This window comes from Anopheles aquasalis, chromosome 2 (genome assembly GCF_943734665.1).
Source record: "Anopheles aquasalis chromosome 2, idAnoAquaMG_Q_19, whole genome shotgun sequence".
In the NCBI taxonomy this organism is placed as follows: domain Eukaryota; kingdom Metazoa; phylum Arthropoda; class Insecta; order Diptera; family Culicidae; genus Anopheles; species Anopheles aquasalis.
This window is the reverse complement of record NC_064877.1, coordinates 6,740,001-6,752,500: the sequence shown is the minus strand read 5'-3', so window position 1 is coordinate 6,752,500 and position 12,500 is coordinate 6,740,001. Positions and strand designations below refer to the sequence as shown.

Here is a 12,500-nt window from a genome sequence, read left to right as displayed (position 1 = left end):
GCACAAGCGTTCCTCGGCAGAGAGCAAGAAATGGACACCGTCGACAGGTGTGTGATCATCGGTGTGCTGTTCCGGCATGGCCGGCACTTCAAGAAACCGGACCAGGCGCTACCTTCTATCCCGGCGTCGTTGGTTCAATTGTTGCGCCACGACGCAGGGCGCAGATTGGCGCAGACCTGCGCTGAGGGGAAGACGTGGAATTAATTATGCAGCAGCACGATCGGGATTACAGTCTATAGCACTACGGTCGTCGTCCACAGTACGCCTGATTGCGTCGTGATACGATTCTGCTGCTTCCAGACAACTGCAACCAGCACTCCCGCGATCAGGTGCCAAAGACCTCCGCGATGGGCTTTCCGGTTTCCGGTCTTTGGCGTCTCTCAGCACATTCATTCCCTGGAACCGAAGAACCAATGGTCGAAGAAAGGGACCGGAGAGGCGGGAGAAGGGGGTTGCTATTTTCCCAAGATGGCCAGGGCAACCGTAATTGCACTTTCCAAGATCCAGACGTGACGCGGCAGTCTCGAGCAAACTCTCGACTCGCTTCTCGCTTTGTCTACAGAGAATGGATTGCGTGCGGTAGTGCGGCTGGATAGGCGATAGGGCCAAGATGCGGACACCCCCCTCGAGTAGAGCGATCGTTTCATGAGAATTTCATTTTTTGAAATGAATTTTGCGACTTTATTACGCCGTGACGACGGTGTGGGCTTCACGGCGCTACTGCTGGTGATGCCTTTGGAGTTAGAACCGTCCAAAGTGATCACTTCCGCCAAGCCATCCCTCCATTCCCATCCGGTTTCTATCCGGGGGGGAAATCCGTTAAAATAACCAACCATTATGTGGTGCGGCGTGTGCTTGCGCTTCGAAAGCCGACCAAGTTCCGCCCTTACTCCGATGCCGGCTGGTGGTTAATTAAGTGAGAAGCAGCTTCCGATTGGATGGCGCCCGATCGTATACTCGAGAGATCAGTTGCCTCCGGGGGTTACCGAAACGGAAGCAAATTGCCACCTTTCTGAAGCCTACGGACTGTTTCAGGTCAGCAATGCCAAACTGTCAACTAGTATTTTGGGGCTGGAAAAGAGACGCCTCCCTGGCAGACGCCGCACTAGTTGTTGACGAGCTACTACATCATTTGGTAGCTCGGTATCAAACTGTGCGATCTTATCCGTTGCTACGTGATCGCGCAATCTTGGGAACAGCTCTCCGGTTGGTGTTCAGTTGATCGTTCTTAGAGACTCCATCCAGTGGGAGCCGGCGTGAAGATAGTTAACTGGAGGGCTCTGGTCTGCCGTTCTGGCTTTCCTGAACTGTGGCCGCCGCCATTTTCTTCCCTTTATTTTGAATTTTCTGCCTCATCTTCTCAGGCCACTCACGGACGTCTCTCGCTTTTCTACCCTTCTGGAATTCAATTATTTACCTTTCGCGACCGTTTGCCTGGCCGTCATTGCGCCACCACCACCTGCTTCGATGGTGGCCGTGCCTGTGGCCGTGATTATCGTAAATCTTTCGAGACCGACACCCAGGCCGAGAACCACCAAAGTCTTGTGCCGGTGCCAGGGAAGATGTGCATCATAAGCAGCACCGAACGGAACGGAACCATCTCTAGCGCCACACCGTTTCGTTTTGCATCGGAATAATGAATCGGTTCGCAAGATTAGGGCATGGTCAAACCGGGGCGAAGCGAAAACTCCCATGGTGGCAGGGTGCGGCGAGATGGTTTTATTGTCTTCGGAGACTCATTGCACTGGAGTAGATTGGCCGCTCGTTCGTGATCTGGCCGCTTTTCCGTCGCTGCCCAAGCCGTGGACTGATTTCCTAAGCAGCGACAGAATGATGATGGTGGATGGCGCACACGAACGTCAACAGAGAGATTATGCCATCTTCCTTCGGACCGCCGGTGGTCGATTTCGTCAGTCTCAGGTTATGGCTCTGCGCGGCCAGCCGACAAATGGGAGTGGAGGAGGGTTTTCCCTCCCTGGGTCTAATGCGAATAACGCGGTCAGCGAGTGGAATGCTTCGCATTATGTGACCGAGACGAATTCTGAAAACAAAAAATTAAAAAGCCCCAGAAAATGAACCACTTCTCGTCTACGTAACGGGTTCCCGGTTGGTGTGGGCAAGAAGTAGGTGAGTGGCGGCGTTTTGTATAATTTGTTGTGAGAAGTCGTAGGACCGGCAAGGTTCCTTCTTATCAATTATTAGTATTCAATTTTTGGGGGTGGACCAGGTACTGTTTGGACCCTCGCGCTGGCCTTGGTTGCTCAATTTACTTTGAGTCTAATTAAGTTGCGCCATTCTTGACGCCCTGAAACCATCATCCCAGTTTGAGAGGGCATTAGGAGTCGTTCGTTTCAAAGCAAATGGCCGTAAATGGTGGGCCTCAGCTTCTACGCTTTAGTATCAACACACTTTTTGGACGTTTTAGTAGGCTCTTGGAGTGAGAGAGATTGATGTTTCGTGTTTGCAACATCGCAGTAGCCCAGAGAAGACCCCTTAACACTGAGGTTCGGATTTCTGCGATTCTTTTCTGCCATCGGCATAATTGACTAACTAGTTACACAATCATCTACCGGTATTATCGCTTTAAGATGTGTAAGTGGACTCTCTGGCTATAATCCGACAAGTACTTCATCAACAACACATTATCTAATTGCATGTCACGTTGGGGAAAGAGATGACTCCCTGGAAAACGTAACAACAACCGGCTCCCTAACTTCGTATCCGATTGAATTATGTCATTGGCATGCCACGTTACGTGATGTAATCGTGCATTAGATGCGGATTTTCCTACGAAATGATATATGCTCGAGGCCATAGCGGATCAGCCGCGTTGGACACGCATTTCAAGAAGTCGCTGTAGTGCATGCGGTAGACCTGGAAACATCGCTTCACCGACAGCTGAGCCTACTGCGCCCGGTTTAAAGTGTTTCTTGTATGCTCTCCCCTCAAAAAAAAAAAAAAAACCAAGAAATTCCATCTCTCTATGACCCATTTCACGACACATTGTGGTCCGTGCAATGTTTCCATTTTTCCCCCCTTGTGACCAACATTCCATACCGCCGGAAACTGGCCGGAAGTTATGCAATAAGCGGCGTGTGGCTCTCATCAATGGCCGCCGTAGGGGGTACACACATTCGCACGACGAGTTGCCTGGGGGTCCGGGACCGTAACTCCACGAACCGATGGAGAAACCTCATAAAAAGGTGATCCGTCCGGTATGAAGATACACCCCGAGAACGATGTTTTTTTTTTCGACACCAAACTCCACTCTGCCGAAAGGGGAAGAAAGGCCAGTCACAGCAGCATAAACAAACAAAAGGTTAAGACAACAACCCCCATCTCCCCCCACCATTCGCACACATGGAGTTATGTTTCGGTTTGGGCCTTTTGTAGAGAGCAGAACCAGCAACCTCATCGGCAGCAGCAGCAGCAGTAAAAGAGCAAACGGACCTAGGTATGCATTCCTGGCGCGCGCGTATGCTTCGGCTATGTGGCTATGTGTGCGAAGCGAAAAGTGTAGAAGGTGGTGGGACACGCATTCCGATCGCCAGCGCCGTTGGCTTGGTTCATTGGCCAAGGTGTTTCCAGCCCGCGATCCGGAGTCTTGCGTTTATTTTTTCGCTTTCTGGCGTCTTTCAGCTTATTACCGCCACACCGTGGCGATCTAATGAAGCCATACTGGAGTGGAGTGGAGTGAAGTCGTCGTATTCTAGGGCCCCCATTGGCCTGGCCACCAAACTGCTGACTGAGCTGGACTGGCCCCTTCGTTTGGTCTCTCTTCGGTGTTTCGTTTGTCAATTATATTTTGGTTGGACGAGTTTTTTTTGGCGAAACCCATAGGTGAAGGCGACTGTCGCTGCGGGGCCGTCCGTTGACCACGCACGATTCCGGTTTCTTCACTTCTTGGGGGGACGACGACAACGATGACCACAAACCCCGTCGTTCAGCATAAGGCCGGGGGTATCCGGTGTCAGCCAGTGCCGGGAGCAGTAGCAGCAGCAGCAGCAGCAGCAGGGGAACGAAGTGGCTGACGATGATGGATGCACCTTGCAGAAGCGATGCCACAAGCGAACCTTTGCTGCAGCGTCGCAGCAACCCGAGAGAGAGAGAGAGAAAGACGAAGGCCGTAGGCCGATTGGCGGTCGCCGAGGTGAGCACGCATAAAATTATGCGTCCGCTCGCTGGACAAGCCAAGTGTCCTTATATTGGCCACACGCACACACACGTGCGTACGAGTTAAGTATCGGAAGTGTCGGTAAAAGCAGCAACAGCAGCAGCAGCAGCAGCAGCAGGTGGGAATGTGCCTGTATGTCGAAGATTCAAAGTCGCTGCCACTCGCTGATCACCGTTATCGTGGCTGACCCATCGATTCGAAACGACCCTTTTCCGGTTCTTCGGTCGGTCGGTCCGGCATCGTCGCTATAGGCTCACAAATTGGTTTATTATTTTTGGGACTCTGGCAGGTATCCTTGGTGCGAAGGGTCGTTGTTGAGGCTGTTGAGGCTGTTGAGCTGTTCAGGTAAGGGCGTGGAGTAGGACTCTCTCTCTCTCACACTCTCTCTGTCCATGTATTGTGCCCTTACTCTCGGAACGAGAAGGAATGTTCCCGTTTTGTGTCGGTCCATTTACAATCTCCAGCATCCTTTTGGGCGCAGGGGTTGCGACACGTAGGATCAAATTCCAAAATACAACTAAGTAGGCCAATTGATACGTCAAGCGACGCTCAGTTCACCACTGACTGACTGTGCCTACTTCGCTGCAAACCAATTTCTTTAGCAAGTTGTTTGCTCAAATTGCACGGCCGCCACGATGCCTCGGAGCTTGCGGGTTGGGGACGGTGTGTAAGTGACCCCGTCGCGATGCACTTTTGTCCGCTATTTCGGGATTTGCTCACGTTCGCATCCGGGCGCGCGCGCGCGCACCCGATCTCACGCTTCGAACTCCCTCGCCGCAGTCCAGAAGTAAGGGCGCAAGAAGCCGCAGTGGTCTCGGAGGGAGAGAGGAACTTGCGGGTCCCTCCAATTGATGATGGTGGCGTCGTGGCGTGTTTGACACATATTGCCGCGGTGGCCACGGCATCGTGTGTGAGTGTACGGCGGCCGGTTTGGAGCAGATGAGAGAGAGAGACTTCTCGGACGCGGCCGCTGCTGCTTCGATCGAGTGCTCTCTTGCCTCAATCGCCGCCTTTCGAAAGTGGTGGTGGCCAGTGGACCAGAGGGGACCAGCCCTACCCGGACCACCACAACCACGCCGCCAGTCTTCCACCGAACCGATTGAGAATGTCGATTGGGGTACGCGTTCTGTCTCGTTCGTTCCTTTCCAGCTGGATCCAGAGGCCGCTCCATACGATTCAATCCCACTCTCCCCGTGATGCTGCGGCCTATGCGCGCGCGACTGATCATTCCACTCTCTTTCCACTCTCCGGCACCGAACGTGATGGCAAGATTCCAGTTTTACACCGCCGCATACCCCTTGCCCTCCTCCCGTGCCCGGGGTCCCGTGGTCCTCCCCGGCTAAAGGCCAACGTTTTAAGCTTTTTCTCTGCTTTCCGTTCTCCACGGTGTGCGGCGTTGTTCTTCTTCGTTTGCCTTCTTTTTTTTACTCCCCTCCTCGACCACATTCTTTGGGATATTCAAACGCGATAGCGCGCGCGGTGCCGGAGGGGGCCGCTGCTAAGGCCGTGCCTCCTGTTGCTGCCGCTGCTGGTGCCGGTTCTGGTAGCATCGTGGGGCGATGCGGCAGCAGCCAAACATTCTCGCACTCGATTGTCGGCTGTGTGCGCGCGGAGCAAACTCATCAACGCCGTGGCTGCTGCGGGACTCGGTGGCCACCCCAAAGCACCGAAGCAAAGGGAGGCGGATGCGCTGCTGGGTTTGTCATCGTTGGTTGTGGACACGGTGGCGGCGTCGGTGAGAGGAGGGGGGAGGCTTGCAAACACACGGGAAAAGGTCTTCGTGGGCTGGGAACGTGATCCATTCAAGGGAGGGTGGCCGCGAGCGCGTCAGTGAGAGAACGCGAGTTGGGTGACTTCGTGGTTCGAGCGACGAACCAACCTCAGGGCCCCCAAAACAGGCTCCCCAGCATCCACTACGGAGAGAGAGAGAATAGTGAGAGAGACAGAGAGAGCGCACGTTAATGGTCGTAGCGGCCGGTTGTTGGAGTCCGGTTGTGATGATCGCCACCACCCCGGCTATAGTGATGTTCCGTGCTCCATCGATGGAGCAGCAGCAGCAGCCGAGCGCGATGATGTTGTGACCAACGTGGCTCTGCGTTCGGTCGTCGACGGATTTCGTGGACGTTGCGGGTTCTGGGCGGTCGGTGAAGAAATCGGAGCCTGTTGTAGCTAGTGTCCTCTTCCAGGTGTGTGACAAGTGCGCCAAGTGTCAAAACAACAATAACGTCGCATGTTTAGATGTCCTTGGAGACGGCGGGGAAAGGAAGTGAATGTGCCGTTACCTCTGGAATCCGTCGCTATGGAGATCGCTAAGGAACGGATCCTCTCGTTCTCTCACGCTCGGTTGCTCTCTCGTTTACTCATTTTCCCGTGGCATACACTCGTGGAATCCCCGATCTCTTCCGTTTGGTCCGTGATTAGGAGAAGCTTGCGGCCTGTGCTTATAGTTTTTGGTTTTGCGTCGAAATCCACGGTTTATTCCTGTTTCTAGCAACAGTAAAGGAATGTCCGAGATGAGTCCATCCTTACAAAATATCTTTCTTATTTTTCAGTGTCTGTGTCCTGTGCCCACCTGTGTGTGCGCCCTCGTTTGTGTGTCAGCAGTGTTTGTGAAGTTCAAATTTGTCTAGACACCCCGCGTAGCACCGGTTTTTGGGAGATCCAAGAGCCCGTTTCTCGAAAAAGCGATGTGACGACGTGTGTTCTCGTAGTAGGCTCTGTGTGTGCCCCGTTGCACAGTGAATTTTGTGAAACACCTGTGTTTACCCTGTGTTCGTCGTAGGTTCCTTTGGTGAAACTGTTTGCGAGTGACATGATGTGCCCAGTACACCGGTGCAGCAGCAGCAGCAGCAATTGCTGAGCTGCCACTATCTGCGTGTGGAGTCTCCCCGGAGATCCCGGGTGGAGGAGTGGAGTGTGTCTGGTGTGCAGTGCCAGTGCCGGTGCACGTGCGCGGGGACCAACCCGATTACATGTTCAATGCTAAAACACATACATACCGGGCCCGTGACGACGGGCCAGAATCGTTCGATACGGGGTACGAGCGGTGGTGGTGGTGGCGGCGGTGGTCTCGGTCGTCCGATACCACCACTGAACGTGTCGACCAGCTCGGCGGCCACCGCGAACGGCGGAACCGGAACGATGACGACAGCGACCACGACGACGACGGGTTCAAACGGACCGGCCGCACCACCATCGGCATCCGAGAGGAAACACATGAACGGTGGACCACCGGGCCGGCTACTGTCGTCCTCCTACCTGACTCCGCTCGCCTCCTCCATCGGTTCGACCAACGGTCAGCTCGGCAATGGCAATGGCACCATCCTGCACGGCGGCAACACGTCCGCCATCAGCGGTCTGACGACGGTGACGTCGCTTGGCAACGGGATACTACCGGGGGCTGGTGTAACCGGAGGAGGAGGAGGCGGCGGTGGTGGGGGCCCCGGCCCCGGGCCCACCGGCCTATTTAGTCATCTCAACTCCACCACCAACAACAACATCCTCAGCAGCACCATCAACATGAACAAGGCCCGGATGGGCGCCCGGGAAGCCCTCACCAGTCTCGGTTTGCTGTGCTTAGGTAGGTGATTGGGGAGGAAAGGGAGGGCGGTTGGGAGTGATCGCGATCGCGCGAGGTGATGGTGATCATGGAGCGCGCCGTTTGTCGCTACACGAGCGTCGATCGAACAGATGGTCACGTCTGAGCGCTGAGTCATGGAGGAAGAAAGGGAAGGAGTTTCGAGTTCGGATCTTGACGCAGCGGAGGAGTGAGTGGTGGCCCTTCTTCACACTAATCCCCGCGTGGCGTGGGTTTTTTTGGAGATTCTTTCTTTCTTTCGCTTCGCCGATCGAGGGCCATTGTGCACACACATGCTGCGAGCAGATGCAATCCGCCAAACGTACGCACCTACTCGCTTGTGAACGCGCGTGAGAACTCGCGTCTGAAGTCCGCTGGGACTGGAGGTGAAGTGCAAAAGTCAATGACAACATGAGAGGATGGTCAGCTCAGTGATGGTGATCCACATCACGTTAATGCACCGATTGTATGCTATCTGAATATTTGTAAAGCACTAATGGCTGACGAGTTAAGGTAATTCCCCGGTATTTTCGGTCCAAAAAAAGGCCCGTTTTTGACGATTTTTTGTGACGTAACCATTCAACTATATTTTTTTCAAATAAATAGCATATTCATCTACAACTTTTGAAGAATATTTGGTATTGTTTTGAGCAACATTCATTGAAAAATTAATCCGGGGCATCAAATTTTGGTAAGCGTGTCGTCGCAAAGGTACTTTTTACGGTGCCCATCGCAGCGACATGAAGGATCATCTGAAATATGCAAATTGATATTCGTTAGAAAGATTATTAGTTTATCTAGGTAGCTCCGGAGAGTTTTTGTTGATATTACATTTTTTTGATTTTTGGCAGATTTTTGAAGTTCAAAAAGTGATGATTTTTGCGATTCTGCCAAATAAAACGAGCTGTACATATTGTTAAAAAAAAGTATCAACAATTTTAATGATATCTCAACGGGGCTACCTGGCAAAAAGTGTACAGATTATGTGTCAAAAATTTCAAAACGATCGACCAAGTAGTTTTTTCAGTACGATGGGGACCGACTTTGTACGTATGTTTTGGGAAACGCTTGTATGAAACGCGGATTTTCAAAAATCTGTATCTTTGCCAGTTTTTCCTCGATTGAACCAAAACTTTTCCACAATACTCTTGAGAGGATCAGCTTTCAGTAAAAAATGTTAAAAACATGTGTCGCAAAAAAAAATTAAATACCGAAGTCCCCCCCTAAGTGGCGCACGATCTTGAACCTGTTGTTTATGATTTATGCGAATCGGACGGAAGTGTGGTTTGAAGTGGTTTCGGGCCGGTGTTAATTCAAGGCCACATCCATCGTACAATGCAGACCACCCCTTGCGTTGATCAAGGATTAAACTCCATCTTGGGGTGCTCCGCTGCTACGTCATTTTGTGCCGGTCTTGTGGGTTATCCTCTGAACCGGGTCCGTGATTCCGGTCCGCCTACTTGTTTGCTGTGTTTGGCAAAGAAGGAAGAGAAAGAATGTGTGCTTGCGTGTTTGAAGTGTACTCCGTGGAGTACTAGATGACAGTGTTGTCACAAGTTCACTTTCATGGTTATTTTCAATAACAACGCGGAAGAGATCGAATCGTTTTAATTCAATTATGGCTACCTTCTCCATTGAAACCAATAATCCGCGGGGAGTGCTGAACACGGAATCAATCATCCTAATCACACAACCATTCACGGTAATTTCCACCGAAAAGTGTGGAATTCCTCTTTTCCTCCGCTACGTCATTAGTTTTCCATTTTCACACCACGAGAACCACCAAAGAGAGAGAGGGAGGACATAAGTAAAAGCGCGAGTGGAGTTGGTAAACCAATCAAAAGAAGGGACCATTATCGTTCTATTCCCGAGCTCATCCCCAACCCGGGAAATCAGACAAACAAACAGAATCACCACAAGCTGGTACGTGAGCAGCGGCGGTTCTTTTCCGGTTCTATTTGGAATACAACAACCGGCCGGGTTAGAAGCCGGCATATAAGCCGCGACTGATGCGGGCCCGCCCTGACGACGATGACTTTGTGCTTCTCGATTAGGAACCCTTTCCCAGCCCACCCCAAAAAGTGACACACGAATGGAAATTCATTTGTTGCACTCTTCTCTTCTCTCTTTCTTTTTCCGTTCCTTCGTTACCATGGCTACCGCGGGCTCACTCATCTGGTTGCTACAAAACTGTCGATCATCATCGGCAACCACCACCTGGTGCCGTACGACCACAGTGTCACTGCTGCTGGCGCTCCTGTCGTTGATATTCCTGCTGAAGATATCGCCCGGTGGTCGGGAACCACCGCCACCGACCGTCGGACCGGCCGTCCTGGAGGACTACGCCATCGTTTACGATGTGACGCTGGCGCTGTGCGCGCTGTCACTCTCGCTCAACCTGTGCTGCCTGCTGGTCTGTGCCATTCAGTTCCTGTTCGCCGTCAAGCTGGTTCGGGCACCTGCCACCACCGGAAGGTAAGTCCCCCCACCGTTTGATCGCTCGATAGCGCGGTCTTTTCTCCCTCTTTCTTTCTTCCTGGACGACACGGGCGGCGTCGAAGATCCTTCATTGTTGCCGCTTCTAGAGGGGACACACACAGAGGAAGGAACATGATAATGATGAGTGTGTATTGTGTGTGCCAAGGTGTGCTAGCGCGCGGTGTGGCGGGCCCTTAGTTTCGACAATTGATGATCAACCCCTAGCGCGCGCGCGAAGCCATCAAGCAACCCTTGAAAAGGGATCTTAATACACATTCTCCCCTAGGATACGCGTTCCCGCTTTTTTTCTCTCTTCTTTTGGCGCGCTCTGCGTAACGGAAAACGATCACCGGAGCGTGACAAACCGGAGCGCCATTCGAGAGGAGGGTTCTGTTAGGCCGAATGCAACGCAACGGTTGGCAGTATTTAGTGCATGGGAAGCCAAAATTAGCAACGACCAAAGCAAAAGTTCTGAATGAACAAGCTGCATATGGTGTGTTGTAGAGGATGACGTGTTTCTTCTGATCAGGTCTCCGAGAACAGGTCCCGTGTTGTTTTGGTGCACCAGATCGCTTCACCACATGGCGATCCGATCGAATGTTGTGCGTCTGGTGTTGCCTCAAACGTGCGTGCCGTTGACCGCGGAAATGCGCGTAATTCCGTAAATTTTATTATTACCGAGCAAACGAGCGTGCGAGCACTGCCTGTCTAACTAGGAAGATGTTGAGTACTTTGGACTGGGGCTCTGGTTGCAACAAAACAACAAACCGAACGTTGGGCTCCATGTGGTTCGAGATGCTGCTGGCGATGGGTGTACCGTTGTGTCGGTTGTAATCTTTAATGATTATCTTTCTTCACCTCGCCAGTCGGCCACTCGGCTGTTGCTGCTGCTGCTGCTGCTGCTGGTGCTCATTTTCGTTTCGGAATGAATCGTTTTTCCAAACGTGTTTCCTTCCACTGGCCCTCGTCGAGCGTCGAGCTAGTTTTCTCTCGCCCAACCTCCTTGGCTCATTTAGCGAATTCCCATATGAAGATGTTACGGTGGATTATACGGTCTCCTCGCAGCTGGCCCTGTTTGTTGTTATGACGGATGAGGCAGGGGATGAGATCGCCATCACACGTGTGGCGAGTGTACATCATTCCGGTGGGGGTCAAGAGAGGGGAAGATAGTCATCGCCATGCCATCGGTGGAGGTTTATGATGCGTTCGGGGCTATGTCGATGTAGTTCGCAGGTGGGGTGATGTGTCGCCCCATCATCATCATCATCATCATCGTCATCGTCGTCGTAATGATTGCACTGTGGCTTCCTTAGCATGCCAATTTGCTAGACCTCGATCTAGAGTAGCAGCAGGCCGATCGAAGCGCCCATTGTTCCTACGATAAACAAGCGTACCGAAGGCCTGTGGTGCTGTATGATGAAGGAGATTTGTGAGATTGCTGCCGGCGATGCGTAGTAGACCTTGGTGTTTTCGGTTGATCTGCCACGTTTATGCGTGAAGGTTTGCGTTCTTGGATTCATCGCCACTGGAGTTTCTCCTCTTTCATGTTTTCTTCTAAAAACATGGAGAATGATGTAGCAAAACCTTGGTTTTTGCTGGAAATTAATAGAAATTTAGCAAGTATAGGTTTTGCTAAAAAATGCTGCCGTGGTTTTTATTTTAGGGAGACATATCTTCATTCAGCTCCAAATTCATTTTTTCGGTGGCTATCATGCCATATTCCTGAATTATCTTTTATACATACGGACGGCACGAGCCAGGAGTTTATTAAAAAAATAGAATCCGGCCCCATTTCCCTGGCTCTCAGCCCCTGGGTTCCTAAATTATCTGATATATAACAATTGAAGCTTTTTGGTTAGATCAGGAGTTTCTCTGAATTTTAAAATGGAAAAATTGATGATATTGTTTTAAAACTGAATTTTATATAATTTTGTTTTTAAAAGGCATCGACAAATTTCAACAAAACATAAGCCGGATCAGTATAAAATCTCAATATATTTGCACGTTTTACTCCGATTTATAACAAAAATATTCTTGAAAGGCGAAATGTAAAAAAATGAAACTGAAACAAATTAATTACGTAAGCTAAGAGGTAAAGGGAAACACCTTAAGCAAATATTGAACCCTCCGTTGTTGGGGTCAGAAAGAGTGAGAACTGGCCCGGCACACCTTGGGACCTTGTTGCAGGCGACAATCGGCATGTAAAGCATTGGTCTCTAAGCTTTCCCTCGCCATCCCAGTTCAAGGTTGCAGGTAAACTCGATTACCACA

General features: G+C 51.4%; 1 protein-coding gene across 2 annotated transcripts in view; it reads left to right on the top strand.

Annotated features, from left to right (window-relative positions):
- The window catches only part of LOC126580952 (uncharacterized), a 17,209-nt gene that overhangs the window by 2,587 nt on the left and 2,122 nt on the right, over window positions 1-12,500 (top strand). Inside the window, exons 1-3 of one of the 2 annotated variants that reach the window (XM_050244307.1) lie at window positions 6,222-6,360; window positions 6,727-7,754; window positions 9,989-10,226. In XM_050244307.1, the coding sequence (XP_050100264.1) occupies window positions 7,154-7,754; window positions 9,989-10,226 (839 nt within the window). In that variant the 5' untranslated portion in view covers window positions 6,222-6,360; window positions 6,727-7,153. Of the gene's footprint in view, window positions 1-6,221; window positions 6,361-6,726; window positions 7,755-9,988; window positions 10,227-12,500 lie in introns of those variants that run through there. The other variant, XM_050244308.1, reaches the window with a different exon arrangement.